This window comes from Lolium rigidum, chromosome 5 (genome assembly GCF_022539505.1).
Source record: "Lolium rigidum isolate FL_2022 chromosome 5, APGP_CSIRO_Lrig_0.1, whole genome shotgun sequence".
Classification (NCBI taxonomy): domain Eukaryota; kingdom Viridiplantae; phylum Streptophyta; class Magnoliopsida; order Poales; family Poaceae; genus Lolium; species Lolium rigidum.
The window spans coordinates 159,624,993-159,641,951 of record NC_061512.1 but is presented as its reverse complement, the minus strand read 5'-3'; the positions used below and the strand labels follow the sequence as shown (position 1 = coordinate 159,641,951).

At 47.4% G+C, this 16,959-nt stretch overlaps 1 protein-coding gene across 1 annotated transcript; it reads left to right on the top strand.

Moving 5' to 3' along the window:
* Positions 1-1,040: 1,040 nt before the first annotated feature.
* Positions 1,041-6,069, top strand: LOC124656607 (ankyrin-1-like). Its single transcript, XM_047195319.1, has 11 exons — positions 1,041-1,209; positions 1,292-1,477; positions 2,136-2,273; positions 2,455-2,594; positions 3,430-3,516; positions 3,674-3,796; positions 4,614-4,760; positions 4,923-5,021; positions 5,366-5,536; positions 5,629-5,708; positions 6,020-6,069. Exons 1-11 carry the CDS (start codon positions 1,041-1,043, stop codon positions 6,033-6,035), a joined length of 1,356 nt encoding a protein of 451 aa, XP_047051275.1. The 3' UTR covers positions 6,036-6,069.
* Positions 6,070-16,959: the final 10,890 nt, after the last annotated feature.

Below are 16,959 nucleotides of genomic sequence, written 5' to 3'. Positions count from 1 at the left end.
GTTCAAACCACCGCGGGGATCTCTTAAGTTGAATATTGATGCTTCTTATCACAATGATGCGTCTGGATCAGCGCGCATGGTTCTTCGAAATGATAAAGGAGAGGTTTTGGGGGGAATGTTTGATCCCATAGATAATTTAGCGAGTATGGCAACAACTGAAGCAACCGCGCTTTTAAAAGGGCTGGAGTTCCTAGAACGTTTTGGGTGTTCTTCTTGCTACGTGGAATCTGATTCTTTAGAGATCATCCAAGCTTGTATTGGTGAGATGGAGATTCATATCCCTTATTCGGCATTCTAGCATATTGTTTTCTCAAGGCTAGTAATATGACGGTGATTCACTTTCAGCATTGCCATAGGGAGGCGCATGAATTGGCTAGATTTTCTTACAGTTCTAGCGAAAATCTTAGTTGGGAGGGAGATCCTCTAGATTTTATTTTACCTTTTGTAATCAGAGATGTGACTTTGTTCACAAAACTATAATTGTTCTAGGTTTTGTGGTAACAGATTTCAGACACACTCTTTTTCTCCCATGGTACCGAAGGGGACTGGAAGATTTTTAATGAGGCCGCTTGATTGCCAAATATATTTGTAAAAAAAAAACAACATTTCATGTGGTTCAAAAACGTTTTTTTCCTTGTGATGTAAATATCAAGAAATTTTCTTTACCATTCTGTAAATTATGTGTGGTTTACTATAGAATTTCATTCTTATGTTCGGGAAAGAATTAGCTTGTTTTTGACAATTAATCTTCTGCTATTTTATTTAGGAGGGTCTGCTTTGTTTAGTGGAGAATCTGCTTATCGTAATGGATACTACAGGAAAGGCCAAGGATGCTAAATAGGCCCATTCGGCCCATCCGATTCTATGTGTGACGCTGCAAACACACAGGGGAGCACCTATATAGTCGTCTGCCGAAGCCCAACACGCCAACATCCACCCCGCCCACCCGTCCCTCGCTTCGCGCTCTTTCCCCTTTCCCTCTGTCTAGAGCCTTCTGGAACCTTCCATTCCATCCGGAGCCGTGGAGGCGAGCCATCTCCATGGCTTCCTCCTCCTCTTCCCCCTCCTCCGGATTCTGCATCTCCTCCGGGAGATTCTCCTTCAAGCCGCGGATCTTCCCCGACACTCTCAAGCTCTGCACGAAGCCCACCTACCCGGGCAGACTGATCTTCGAAGCGGCGCGCGAGGGTAGCATCCCCATCATGAAGGGTAAGGTCCCGCAACTCCTCGTGGTTAGGTTTTGGTGCTCGTGGATCCGATGCGATTTCTGGTTTCCGTTTTGTGCGCGCAGACCTGGCGCAGCGGTGTAGAATTGAGGACAGAAGCCTGGAGGTGGTGGAGGAGATCAAGGTCAAGGACTCTCCGAACGGCCCGAGCCTCGGGGCGCTCCATGTGGCGGCCTCGAATGGGAATCTGGAGATGTGCGAGTTCCTGATCGATGAACTCAACCTCGACGTCAACGCGGCTGCTCAGCATGGTAATTAACCTGTCGCTAATACACGTTATTGGATTCGTCAGGGTTGTCGTTCCTGATCAGGGATCTCCTGATTTGAGGGATTTTTTTTATGCCGTGTCATCTTGGAGTAGCCGAATGGCATCTAAGATCTGGTTTCAGAGTGCAACCGTACTTAGCTTTTGCTTAGTTTGGCAATCCACGCCATTGTGTTTTCAGAGGCTGAATGCCACCTGCCAATTGCACGCGCCCAGTTAATTTCAGATAGAAAGTAGTATGCGACCATTAGTTCCTTCTATGCTGATGGGATGTCATTGACAAGTCTTCTGTGTTTTTACTGTTTTTGTAAGCAGGGCACTACTTGTGTTTACGTCAGACAAATTCTGCAGATAGTTGGTTTCTTGAAAATGGATGTTAAATAATGGATCTGTTATATAGGAGCATTCAAGGTACATGAAAGTAGATACCAATTATGGCATTGTGAGTAAATGTTCTTGCGCTTCATTTTTTTTTCTATGCAAGACTCACTTGTGGTACCTGCTTGTGGCATCTTCTAGTATATATATGTATTTTGCAGGTTCAGTCGCTCTTGGTTACGTACGTATCCCTCTTTTGGTTGGAAGAAATTAACAACTGTTGCTCACTCTGACAAAGTATTTGTCATATCTTGTGCTCTCGCTAGGTTTATCACCTCTAATATGTGCAATATACGGTACTGCACCTAAAAGAATTGTGGAGCTTCTACTTGATCGTGGTGCTGAACCAGACATACCAAGCACAGAAGGGGTTACTGTGCTCCATGTTCTTGCAACAAAGAAAGGTTCTCTCGGCCTATATACTTGCTTCCGACATTTCGCTCATGCCAAATCTTATATGTCATATCTAATCAAAACTTCTTGTAGTGCCTCTGCCCAGATTTTTTTTTTCGAGAATACTTTATTTTATCTATTGTATCCTTGATGTTAATGTGACACTGAGTATTTTTCATGTACTTTATCCAGATCCCTCTGGAATAGCGGATTTATTGTTATCCAGAGGGGCCAATGTTGACTCTATGAGCCCAGAAGGAACACCACTACATTTTGCGGCTCAGTGTGGAAATCTGGAAATGATGGAAGTGCTGTTGAAGTATGAGGCAAATGTACTAATTTCCTTCTTTCCATCTTTTGTATGCTCTTTCTGGTCAATATTCGGTATGGTTTATACATTCTTGTATCCATGGTAAATATAAGTCGTGGCCAAAAGGCATTAACTTGGCCCATAGAGTTATTATCTTTCTTTTCCCTCAAGAACTATCCCAATCCCCCTAATTGGATTCTAGATGACTGCCCAAACTCACCTAGGGCTTCTCTTTTATTTACTGGCTCTAGTCTTGTGTATCTTTACGTTCTTTTCTTGTTTTACCATGCATCATTTGTTCATGGATCTTTTCTTCTTCCATTGCTTCAAATGTAATAGATTCTAGATGACTACCAGATTGTGGTCAGACCAAGTTCCAGTTTCATCCACTGTTCCTGTGTGACGTCAGACATGCTGGTGCTGGGTAGTTTGCAACTTTGCACGCAATTTTACTGGCATGCTAGAAAATATCAAGGGTACGAGATAACACAACATATGACTTCAAATTACCTTGATTCTTTTGCGGTGCTCTTAGATCCTTCATCTGATGCATGTAGTGGTAATAGATGCATAAGGGGCCTTTGCTACTGAAATCTGGAATTTCCTTCCAAAAAAGATATTGGGTGCATACTTTTATGTCCAATGATTCATTTGGAAAAACAAAGATGATAAAGCATATGATTTCCTTTCGCATCTATAGCATTTGTCTGGAAAAAATAAATAATGTACGCCAAACAGTGCGTTTAGTAATTTCTGTATTCGGCTAATAATTGCATAATAAAGAGATGATAGTTTATTGCTCTTCATTGACTACTGTGTTATTGTTTCAAGAAATGTGATCTTCCCCTTTTCTCCAGCCTAACAGCGTTGTGCAATCATCCTATGCACCACTTACAATGGCTCTCTTGGGTTCTTCGTTGAAGTGTGTGGAACTAGTTATTCAGGTGCAGTGACTTGTCCCTTTAAAACATCTACGTACAGTAGAGATATTTTGCCAAATGGACCTGAATTTTTTGTCATGTCATTCCTATTGTGAGACAAGTTGCAGATGATTACAAAACACTATATTCACAATTCTGTGGTAAATATTTAATGTTTCAGGCCGGTGCTGATGTCAATGCTGCTAAGCCTGTAACTCCATTAATAATAGCTGCAAGATATGGCTTATCTGACTGCATCAAGTGCTTGTTAAAATATTGCGCTGATCCCAATATTGCCGATGAAGTGAGTTTTTTGTGCTGCTACTTAGACTATTAGTTGTAACTCTAATTAAGCTTCTGAACTGGCTATGTGCTGTACATGCAAAACAACTTTGGTGGTGTGTTTGTGATTAATGGCTTATCGTAGCATCCGGTTATCTCCAGATATTGTAGATTACATTATTTATGGTAGCATCTAATAACATGAATAAATGTAAGCTATTTGATAAATGTGGGTAAATGATGCCATATCTTGCTATTTGGGGTTTGCTAGGTTTGAAATATCATTGTTTGTTAATAGTCTGATTTATGCATAGTTCCCCTTTTGTTTATCTGAAATTTTTATCCAGTTGCATTATTTGGAGCATTTTATGGTTAAATATGCCATACTGAAGTCCTCTGTCTGTTCTCTTCAAATAATTATTATCTATCACGTTGTACTGAAGGTCACATCATCTGTGCCTTCAGAGAAATGAGAAGAGCAAAGGAACTAAACATTCATGCACCTGTTTAATTATTCTATCTATCCACATGTCCAGGATATGTTGGGAATCTGGGAGCACATATATCGAAGAACGATTCATATTCTACTAGGCTTTAGTACATGCGCTGCACAATCGTCCATAATTTTTCATACTCCCTCCATCCCATGAAAGTTGTGTTAGATTTTGTCACATCCAAATTTAGACAAAATCTATGACAACTTTGATGGGACGGAGGGGGTATTTTGGATCTTATAGATATGCCTGAATTCAATGCCTTTGCCACATTCTCTTTTTGTGCCATTCCCTAAGCTTTCCCGTGCTTATTCTAAAACTTATTCCTGATATGATTTTTAGCAGATTGGTATAATCCCAGTGGAAATAGCAGCAATCCATGGACGGAAGAAATGTGTTGAGATTCTTTTTCCTGCCACATCCCCTGTAGATAAATTTGCAGACTGGAGCATTGATGGAATAATGCAACATGTGAAATCTGGGAGTTCAGAAGTACGAATAGAATATTTCCTATTCGACTTGTTGTTCCAGTCGGGTTGATGTCAATCAGTTTCGCACAGATCAAGCAAAAAACTAAACTATCTTTGTTTGAAAGATTTGTCACTGCCATGCATTCTATATTCGTTTTGACTTTCAGTTAAACATTTGATTTAGGGTCATCCTGATAATATGATGCAAGCTTATTTTAAAGCGCAAGGGGATTATGCATTTGAGAGAGAGGATTATGTTCATGCATCAGCTCAATACACCTTGGTAAATTCTTTCATCAGATCAGTGGCTGCATAGTACATCCGTAGGGCTCCAATAAGTACTTGGTTACCTTATCATATACTGAAATTCGCAATGAAGCAAATTCTAATTTTGTTAATAATACTGCAGATCTGGGTGCTCTAAATTGTAACAGTTTTTTATTACCTACTTTTTTTCGGTCCCAGTTTTTGTATTTAGAACTATTTGTGTGCATATATGACTGTTGAGAATCTTCTCTCTATTATATTTGATTAATGTTTACACAAATATTTTTGGTACAAGGTGTGCTAATTTAGTCATATTCAGCCGTCTTGATCTTTTTGTGGTATACCATTTCATGGCTCCAGGCAATTGGGGCTGGCCCTGAGGATCCAATCTTGTACTCAAAGAGGTGCCTTTGCTACCTTCGTATGGGTGAGAAAAACAAAGCTTTGGATGATGCCAGTACCTGCGAAAGATTGGGTTGTTTTGTATCGCGTTACTGCCATGAGCAAGGATCAGCTCTAATACCAATGGAGGTACGGTTTTGGAAAGTTGCCATGACATTTTATTTTCCATAATATGTTTTGTTCCCTAGCCATGCATGATGCATTAATGTTTGTGTGCTTAGGACTATGGCCAAGCAGGCGAAGCTCTTATATCTAGCTTGAAGTTGGATTCTGAAAGCGACCCGGCTGGTGAAGTATCTAGGTAATCTCTGCTTGGCAATGTTTGATTGGACAGCTCGAGGTTGTTATTTTAATAAATCATTGTGTCATTCAATTCACAGCAATATAATCACTTGTAAGGGCATCCATCATATGTTTATTGTTATTTATCCCATGCCCATTGAATGTTAAACCTTCATCTTCCTTTTTTCCCTGCATCATATGTTTTGGTTTTCAGATCACATGTCACCAAGCATAGAAGAAGATTACGCAGATGAATCTGTTTGCTTATTCTTGCTTTCTGCTGAACTTTCACGAATGACCAGTGACTTAAAAAAAAATTATTGTATGCAGGGAGGAGGATGTGTGAATAAAGGATAGTTGCTGCCTGGACATGTGAAGCCTTGTGAGGGGGGTTGTGTTTTGTTCGATACTGCACGGTGTACTGTATAGCCTGTCCATATTCTTGTGAAGAAAACTGAAAACAACATAAGCTGGAGATGTACCTATACATAGCACAGACGAGTAGCTGGTGATATACCTAGGATGCCTACATGTCAGATATGGCTCTTAGCTGAGCTACGAAACTGATCCATGTACCTTGCTTACTTCTGACAGCGGGAGGGCATGTCGTGGCCTTTTGTTAGAAACAGACCGCTGGAAAATATGTACATGCCAGACTTTGTTTCTTGCTCATGTTTGTCTTCTCATGGTACAAGTTCTTTCCTGGTTTGGTTATCTAGTTTTAGATGTCGTCCACCCAAAATGATTTGGCATAGTTATAAGGTACTATACTGCCAGTATAGAAATCCATGCATGATTTACCTCAAGGTACGACTTTTTTTTAGGAAAACGTGTGCTTTATTGATACTTAATCAAAATATCATTACAAAGAGCCTCTCAGATACTATCCGAAGAGACACCCCGCCACACAGAATTAACAGAAGAAATACACCCTCTAGCTAATTGATGAGCAGCAATGTTGAGCACACGTGACACATGTTGAAATTCACAAGAAGAAAAAATCTTGGAGCAGAACTTGATGTCTTCAATCACCGATCCTGTTTGGGGAACGATCAGTCACTGAAGATTCGTTGTATCGCTGATAAGCAATCTGATGCGAGTATGATGTCCGAGAAACCTTCCTCCCGAGCAAAGACAATAGCACGATGGATGGCCAGCGTCTCCGCCATTTCAGGCATTGTGACATTATCAGAGCGCTCACCACAAGCGGCAAGACAGAGACCCATGTGATATACCAGCCCCCATTTGTTTAGAAGAGGTGAAGATAGAAGCATCAACGTTCACCAAAACCTTGCCCTCCGGCGACAGAATCCATTTAGCAACAGAAGAGGATTCACGACTGTGGTTGGCTTTCGGTTTATACAAATGAACAAGAATCATATCAATATAAGCATTCACCTTTGTAGCAACTGACTTGGGGTGCATCAGAACGCCTTCCTCTCGAGCCTTGTTGCGAGCATCCCAAATATGCCAAAGTGTGACAATAACAGTAGTGATTTGAGCGAGCGTTTCAAAAAGTCCAGCACCCAGGTCCTTGTTGAAAGGAACGGTGCTTCTCTTGAGATAAACCTTATTCTCTAATTTAACATCTTGCCACACTTCTCTGGCAAATTGGCAGAATAACAAAACATGTTCAACGGTCTCATGTTGGTTGTAGAAAGGACAAGCTGTCGGCGCCGGGATATGCGTTTGTGAAGGTGGTAGCCACATAGTAGATAATCATGTGCAAACCTCCACAGTGCTTTGTTAGACCACATCTTCTTCCATAATTTGGAGTTTGAGCTGTCCAAAGTTGCAGAAGATGAACCAAGTCCTTTGGAGCTCCGATCAATCACAAAACGATTTTCTCTAGCTAGATGATATGCTAAGCATACTGTGTATTGGCTGAAACGAGAGTGAGGCCAGGACACATAGTCATCGCCACCATGGCGGCTAATAGGAATTTGTAGAATCTGATCAGCAACAGCCTCATCAAAAATGTTGCGAACAGTATCCACGTTCCATGTCCGAGAATCCCATAACATCAGCGAGTCAACTGTCATATCCAAGGTATTGGAACCAGAGGGCGTAGCATATACGGTTTGACATCAGGGATCCATTGGTCGCTCAGAATTTGCATTTTTATCCCATCACCAATTCCCCACTGTGCTCCTTTCTTAACCAATTGCATGCCAAACTGAATGATGTGCCACGTATAAGAGGAGGATCGTGGTTGTGGCGCCTCCCAAAAATCACAGTGTGAGAAATAACGTGCTTTGAGCACTCTAGCACAAAGGGAGTTGGGTTCGGTTATCAATCGCCAACACTGACGGCCAAGCATGGCTTGATTAAACAAGGCAAAGTCACGAAAACCCAATCCTCCCAAGGCTTTCGGTGTTGAGAGCCAGTCCCAAGAATGCCAGTGAAGTTTCTTCTTGCCATCTTTGAAACCCCACTATTGATTAGCAACATCTCTCCTCATGACATCACAAGTTGATACTGGCAATTCGAAACAGCTCATCACATGTGTCGGTATTGCTTGAATAACTGTTGTGGGTATATTTCATGGGTGTACCATCGATAGTGCCTAGATCCGGCAAGCCCGGGTGGCCCATAGATGGTGATGGTGGCATGAGGCCCATCGGGCGGCCCAGTTGCTGTAGATCAAGATGGATGAAGTCCAGCCCAGGAACAAGGAGCCGGATCCACCAGACCGACGTTGGAAGTCGGATCCGGCCTAGCCCATCAGGGGAAGCCGGATCCATTACGACACACAAGGGAAGGCGGATCCTTGACGTGCACGGCAAGATATTGTACCGTAGTTAGGTGACTTGTATTCCGGCTAGGACTCTCCATGTAAACCCTAGATGATGGGATTCGTAGCATAGAAAACAAAAAAAATTCCTACCGCGAGAACGCAATCCAACCCAAGATGCAATCTAGAAGACGGGAGCAATGAGGGGATGAACGAGACTAACCCTTGAAGATTTCCAAAGCCTACAAGAGGAGGCTCTCGTTGCTGCGATGAGACGATCACTTGCCGCTTTCAAAAGCGCGTAGAAGATCTTGACGGTGCCACAATCGGGCAAGCACCTCCGTACTCGGTCACACGTTCGGTGTTGATGAAGATGACGTCCTTCTCCCCGTTCCCGGCGGGCAGCGGAAGTAGTAGATCCTCCTCGGAATCCCGGCAGCACGACGGCGCGGTGGCGGTGGTGGTGGAGAACTCCGGCAGGGGCTTCGCCTATGCGCTGCGGGAGTAGTATGTGGAGGAGGGGCGCTAGGGTTTGGGGAGAGAGAGGGGGTAGGGCGCCGGCCATGGGCAGCCCTAGGTGGTGCGGCCAAGAGTGGCTGCCCCCTCCCTCTTCTCCTCATTATATAGGTGGAAATCCCCAAGAGTTGCAGTCCAAGTCTTTGAATAAGACCCCAACAACAAAACCTCCCATAGGTGGGAAACCTACTCAAGGAGGGAGTCCTACCCAAGGTGGGACTCCCACCTTTCCTTTTAGGTGGGGTGGCCGGCCACCTATGGTGGAGTCCACCGGGACTCCACCCTTTAGGGTTTGGCTGGTCATGCAAGGTGGAGTCCCTCCGGGACTCCACTTTCCATGGTGATTTCTTCCGGACTTTTCTAGAACTTTCTAGAACCTGCCATAAATGCACCGGATCATTTCCAAACTTGGATTATGACTTCCTATATATGAATCTTATTCTCCGGACCATTCCGGACCTCCTCGTGATGTCCTGGATCCCATCCGAGACTCCGAACAAAACTTAGAACTCCATTCCTTATTCCATATCTACTTAAACGACATCAAACCTTAAGTGTGTCACCCTACGGTTCGCGAACTATGTAGACATGGTTGAGACCTCTCTCCGACCAATAACCAATAGCGGGATCTGGAGATCCATAATGGCTCCCACATATTGTTATCACTAGAATTTGACCAGATCAGAGGTGGGCCGCGATTGAAGATGGGCTTGAAGAATATACATAGAAGAAATACATGAATCGGCCTTGTATACAAAGTTTGGGCTAGTTTGCCTGTGTATCTGTACCATAGTAGGATACGTGTCAGTTAGATTAGAGTTTGGGCTCGTGCCCGGTTGGGATTATTCCCACGTTAGAGAGTCTACGGACTATAAATATGTATCTAGGGTTTATGAAATAAACAACAATCACGTTCACCACAAACCAATCTAGGCGCATCGCCAACTCCCCCGTCTCGAGGGTTTCTTCCGGGTAAGCACTCATGCTGCCTAGATCGCATCTTGCGATCTAGGCGGCCTACGTTTATTCGTCGTCCATGCGTTGCTCGTGCTGAAGCCTTTTTGATGGCAAGCAATGTAGTTATCATAGATGTTTTAGGGTTAGCATTGTTCTTCGTATCATATGCTATCGTCGTGCAACCCTTAGGCATCTAGCCGCCCTTACACCTATCTTAGGTGTAAGGGCGGCACCCCGCTTGATCATTATTTAGTAGATCCGATCCGTTATGATTGCTCCTTGATTCTTCAAGGATTAGTTTAATATCTGCATCGTTAGGCCTTACAAACGGGTTGAAGGATCCGGTGGCGCGTAGGGTGTAGTTTGCTAGCCCTAGACGGGATGTTCCGAGGATCAACTTCGTGTTGGTTTTTAGGCCTTGTCTAGGGTCGGTTTACGATCACCGTGCGTGGCCGCCGAGCTCGATCACGAGTAGGATGTTCCGATTATGCGGTGAAAACCCCAAATCGTAGTAGGTCGTTTTAGCTTTATCTTGATCAAGCGGGACCACCATACGATCGTACACCTCGTACGCATCATGGGTGGATCGGCTCTTTGAGCCGATTCACAAGATAACTCGAGAGCCGATCGAGGCTCGTATTTAACGTTTACGTGTATGCCATGCGAGGAAACTAAGCGAGGCATCATCCAACACCTTCTCGACCAGGTATAGGTCGGGTGGCACGCCCTGCATCAGCATCGGACGTGCGTGCCGAAGGCTTTGCGGGCCGTCGCTCGGAGGGACCAGGGCCAGCCGCGATCTCGGGAGATTCCCGGCTCTACGGTGTTGCCCGTCGCTGCCCGCCGGTGGGTTTCGACCGCAACACATTACGGCACGCCCGGTGGGACAATCTTCGACATCAACCGCATCGCCATCTACATACTGAGATGGCGGAAGGCACTCCGATCAAGTACGAGGATCCGGCCGAGGAGCTCAAGAAGAAGCATGACGAGATCAAAGCGGTCCTCGAAGCCGACCTCATCGGCTCTTTTCACGAGAACCCGCTCACATGGCATCGGGTGGAAAGGGTTCTCACTGAGCGCGCTCGACGGAGTGGACCTGTCCACCCCGTCAGAAGAACGCACCAGGTCGCTGCGTCAGGAGATCAACTTCATGGTGGCTCATTCGCTGCACCGCCATTCTGAGAGCCTAGTGAACACTTTGGAGCGTGTCGCTCTGCGCGTGATCCAGGAAATCATGAGCCATCAGTATTCTCCGTCGGGACCAGCTCTGGGGACTTACCAAGGAGAGATGCCACTCCAGTCCCGTCCACCGCTGCCGTTCGCGTTGGCAGCACCAGAAGTGCCGAGTTCATCGGCATGCGTCGTCTACAAGATCGGTGGTGACCCTAGTGACTACCAATTCTTGCATGAGGCGCCCAGGGAGATCCCTCACGGATACACGTGCGCATACGTGCCAGGCTGCGATGGCTCGGGCACTCTCGAACCGAGGCTGCAACAGCGGGGACTTCCGGAGCAGCGGGAGGAACTTCGGGAACAGATCTTGAGAAGCGAGACGTGGCTAGCTAAGTATGCCACTCCGACAAACCTCCGAGCTCAGCTCCTGCGGTTGGCTCAGAGCTGGAAAAGCAAGCATGGCTGGCTAAGTATGCCACCCCGGCGAATCTTCGAGTTCGACGCTGCGGCCATCACCGCGGATCAAATCTGTACAATCTCGAAGGACCGGTTCGGCATGATGCCGAAAAGGAGGACAATCGGCTATTCCAAGCCGTACCCCAACGAGTACGAGTTGATCCCGCTACCACCCAAATATCGGCTCCCTGATTTCACCAAGTTTAATGGATCGGATGGTTCCAGCTCCATCGAGCATGTGAGCCGATATTTGGCACAGGTGGGCACGATCTCGGCATCGGACGAGCTGCGTGTGAGGTTCTTCGCACGGTCCCTCACGGGATCGGCTTTCGGGTGGTACACATCGCTGCCACCAGACTCAATCCGGACTTGGAAGCGGTTGGAAGAACAGTTCCACGTGCGGTATCACTCGAGAGGCTTCGAGGCCGGCATTGCCGATCTAGCACAAGTACGACGAAGCGCGGGGAAACGGTGGCGAGAATACGTCCAGCGCTTCGGGACCGTTAGGAACCGATGCTATTCGGTTCATGTGAGTGAAAAAGAAGCGGTCGAGTTGGCGGTGGTGGGTCTCTCATCATCGATCAAGGACGTGGCCTCCCAAGCGAGACTACCCTTCACCGGCGCACATGGTGCGAAGGCTGTCGGCATATGAACGGCGCCACCCGGATGTTTACCGGGATAAATTCAAGCGTGCGGTGGTCCTGGTTGAGGCGGATGAAGAGGAAGGTGCTGCGGGAGATCAAGAGGTAGCGATGGCTGAATGGACTCGGGGGCAAGCCCCGTGTCACGTAAATGGGTTAAGCCACAAGGTCCTCCAAAAGGGTTTGACTTCGACGTGACCAAAGCTGAGCAAGATTTTCGACCTCTTACTCAAGGAGAAGCGGCTAAAGTTACCCGAAGGCCACAAGATCCCCACGGTGCGGGAGCTGAACGGAAAGCCATACGCAAATGGCATAACACGTTCACCCACGCCACCAACGACTGCGGGGTGTGGCATCGGCGGGTCCAAATGGCGATAGAACAAGGGCGTCTAATTTTCAGCCGGTACGCCATGAAGGTCGACACACACCCCTTCCCCGCCGTTAACATGGTGGAGTGCACTTACCATGGAGGGTGCCGGCCAGGATTCTCGTGCAATATCAACATGGTAGGACACGGGCACCACTACGGTAAGGACGGAGATGATGGCAGCTGCTCTCATAGCAAGGATACGAGAGGAAGCCGCTCCACGCGATCGGCTCCGTCACGATGGCAAGCGCTACATCACGAGAGGGAGAAGTGAGGAACGTAAGATATCGGCGACCTCTCTCGATCACCTCCTCAACAAGTATGTGGGTCAATATGACCAACGCCGGCGATACAACGACGATGATGAAAGAGATCGTCGGCTAGGGACGCCGGGAGACACCGTCGGCATGATCACGACGAGGAGAGATATGAGCGCCACGCCAAGGAAAAGTCGAGAGAGCAAGACGACGTGGATAGGCACTTGGGACTGCCCCTTCTTCGGACACTTGCTGGGATTCGGGAATGAGCCGATTGCCTACAATCGGCAGCTGCCCGAGAATGTAGACAAAAGAAGAAGGATGCGGCTAACGTGTCCGTGTTCAAACGTCTAGGGCCTCTCCCGCCTCGGAACAAGCACGGCGAGTCCGCTCGGGTAGAAGATCTCGAGGAACTAGAGGACGATGATGAAGAAGACAAGTATCATCGGCCAAGGTGGTGCCACGATGGGCTCGGCCGTTCCCAAAAGCGTAGGGTTCAGCGACTACGTGGGTTCGAGGAAGCCGAAAGGTTATACTGCACACGTTGAGGAAGGCGCGGCCTGATCTGGCCGCTAAAATTCAGTGAACCCTGGACGAAGAAGGTCGGCCACAAAGGAAAGAGTGGCGCCCCAGACAAGAAGAAAGCCGATGATGAAACATCGGTGGCACAAACATGGTGTTCATCCTTCCAACGGAGTTTAGTGCTCCGGGATTAGACGAAGCACCTGTGGCACAACTGAGCTGCGGCCCACGGCCGGTCATCTTTGAGAAGCCACGAGAAAGAAGCTACGAGCATACGAAGGCCACTGTACTTGCGAGGCTACATCAATGGGCAGCTTTGTCAACAAGATCTTTGGTGGACACCGGAGCGGCGATCAACATTATGCCATACTCCATGCTACGTCGGTTGGGACGCTCTAGCTCGGATCCGATCAAGACCAATGTGACAACGAGCGATTTCAACGGCCAAGCATCGACGCACAAGGTGTTCCGAACGTGGATCTGACCGTAGGAAGGAAAACCGTCCCTACGACGTTCTTTATTGTCGACGGCAAGAGCACCTATGCTGTCCTACTAGGGAGAGATTGGATCCACGCCAAGCTGTTGCATTCCATCCACGATGCACCAATGCCTAATACGGTGGGATGGAGATGAAGTAGAAGTCGTCCACGCAGATGATTCAGCCGAGATTTCAACGGGCTGGCATGAACGTTTGGGAGACATCAGGCCAAGAGCCACTCTCAGGCATCAATTTGGACGGCTGCGAGCGCATCGACGTGACGAAGGACGGGGTTAGGCTGGTTTTATCCACCGGCCTGACCGTGTAACAAGAGCAGCATCTATGGACAAACGTGGCGATGCCGATCCATGTGATCGGCCCCAAGGATCTATGGAGGAACATTGCAAAACCTTCATTGAGCAAGCAACATGGAGGCCGATTCCAGCAATCGGCCAAAATTATCCTCACCATACATTCTGCCTGGGTTCAACGTCGATCTAATGGGCAATGGGTTTGCGTCGGCTGATGAGCTGGAAGAAGTCCACACTGGTCCTAATAGAGCCGACGTTCACATATAGTGCCTTGGCTAACCACAGAGCCGATATCAGCAGTTACCTGGCAGAATCGGCTCGGGGGGCACCTAATCAGATGAACATGTGCGATACATGTGCAGTGAAACATTGGGGGCCGATAGAAAAATCGGCCCATAAAAAAAAATTATTCTCATGATACAGCCGATGCACGGACATCGACTTTAGAACTAAGGGACAAAGCCGATGCACGGCCGTCGACTCTAGCACAATTACACGAGAATCTACCCGCTGCGTGTTCAAGACGACGGTGATCGACCTTCTGGCATTATGGTCTTCACTCAAGCCGGTGTCTCGTCTACGATATCGGCTTTCAACGGCAGCAGGGTGATCGGCTACGGCTGGTCTGCATGGCTCAGGAGCAGGCGATCGATGATGCTGTTTTGGAAGCCGATTGGAGTGTCAGCGGCGGTCTGATGCAACCTTCTCGAAAACGGTGAGTTGTTACGGAAGAAGATCACCGGGAGCTGCTGGAATTTGAAAGGGAAGCCATCATCGTCTACGGAGTACTGGACCGTCTGTTGCTGCAAGAAGATGAAGGAGACTTGGATTTTTCAAAAACAGCCGATGAACAGACCATCGGCTATAGAATTGCAAAGTATTATGGTCGGATATCAAATTACGGTCGAATTTGAGAAGTGCTTGATGACTGTCTAAATTGGTATCCGAGTCCGGCTTCATGGGCGTTTGAGGCGAAAAATCGATGCGTTGCTGTCGGTTTTGGTGCGGCAAATGGAAGACTTGAAATTGGATGAATTGAGAGTCAAATTGGAGAGAACATTTCTTATTGATTCAAAGGAACGGCTTTACAAGAAAGAGCCGATGGCTCTCAAAAGGATCATCCGATGCCTAATACGCTGCTGCCACTAGTCCTAGACTAATTGGCCCCTGCTCTAGGGGCCGTCGCTGTCTTCATCATCGCCATTGTAGCCGCCGCCGGTGCTGCTGCTGGCGAGCTCCTCGTCGCTACTGCCGTAGCCCTCGATGGGGGCTTCTTCCTCGTCATCATCATCCTCGTCGTCATCTGACCAGGCCCAGCCGCGAAAGCGCTTCGCCGGCGGCTCGTCAGAGGAAGTGTCACCTTCCTCTTCCTCCTCGTCGGAGGAGGTATCGTCCTCTTCATCCTCTTCTTCCTCTTCGCCGGAGGAAGCGGAGTTACCCCAAGAAAGGAGGTCGTCCTCACTCTCCGCCACCAGTTCTCCGTCAATCAAGAGCCGGAGATCGTCCTCTCCATCGGTCGGGGGCAATTCCCCATCGACGCCGACGTCGAAGTCCCACTCCGGCTCTTCCCATTGGTTGTGTTCGGCATCGGCTCGCTTGAGGAAGAGGATTGGAAGGAAATAGCCGATGCGAGCGGAGGAGGAGGATGAGTCCATGGTGGGGGAGGGCTTTTCGGTGTACGATGCGAGGGAGAGGATGAAGGAGCGAATTACTCGATGCGGTTAAATAAAAGAGGGTATAGTGGAGATTTAATGTCATGACGGTTCTCGAGGACATGATGCCGAATCTGTCAATTCGTGCAGAGAAGCTGAGGAGGCGAGGCGACATGATGAAAGACTCTGCAGCGGTTCACGCTCACGCACGACATGACCCGACGAAGGAAAAGCATAATGATTTTGGAAATGTCATTTCCAAAACCGAGGGGGCATGTGTTATCACCGAGAATCTGACCGGATCGAGAGGTGGGCCGCGATTGAAGATGGGCTTGAAGAATATACATAGAAGAAATACATGAATCGGCCTTGTATACAAAGTTTGGGCTAGTTTGCCCGTGTATCTGTACCATAGTAGGATACGTGTCAGTTAGATTAGAGTTTGGGCTCGTGCCCGGTTGGGATTATTCCCACGTTAGAGAGTTTACGGACTATAAATATGTATCTAGGGTTTATGAAATAAACAACAATCACGTTCACCACAAACCAATCTAGGCGCATCGCCAACTCCCTTGTCTCGAGGGTTTCTTCGGGTAAGCATCATGCTGCCTAGATCGCATCTTGCGATCTAGGCAGCACCGTTATTCTCGTCGTTCATGCGTTGCTCGTCTTGAAGCCTTTTTGATGGCGAGCAACGTAGTTATCATAGATGTTTTAGGGTTAGCATTGTTCATCGTATCATATGCTATCGTCGTGCAACCCTTAGGCATCTAGCCGCCCTTACACCTATCTTGGGTGTAAGGGCGGCACCCGCTGATCATTATTTAGTAGATCCGATCCGTTATGATTGCTCCTTGTTCTTCAAGGATTAGTTTAATATCTGCATGGTTAGGCCTTACAAACGGGTTGAAGGATCCGGTGGCGCGTAGGGTGTAGTTTGCTAGCCCTAGACGGGATGTTCGAGGATCAACTTCGTGTTGGTTTTTAGGCCTTGTCTAGGGTCGGTTTACGATCACCGTGCGTGGCCGCGAGGCTCGATCACGAGTAGGATGTTCCGATTATGCGGTGAAAACCCTAAATCGTAGTAGGTCGTTTTAGCTTTATCTTGATCAAGCAGGACCACCATCGATCGTACACCTCGTACGCATCATGGGTGGATCGGCTCCTTGAGCCGATTCACGGGATAACTCTGAGAGCCGATCG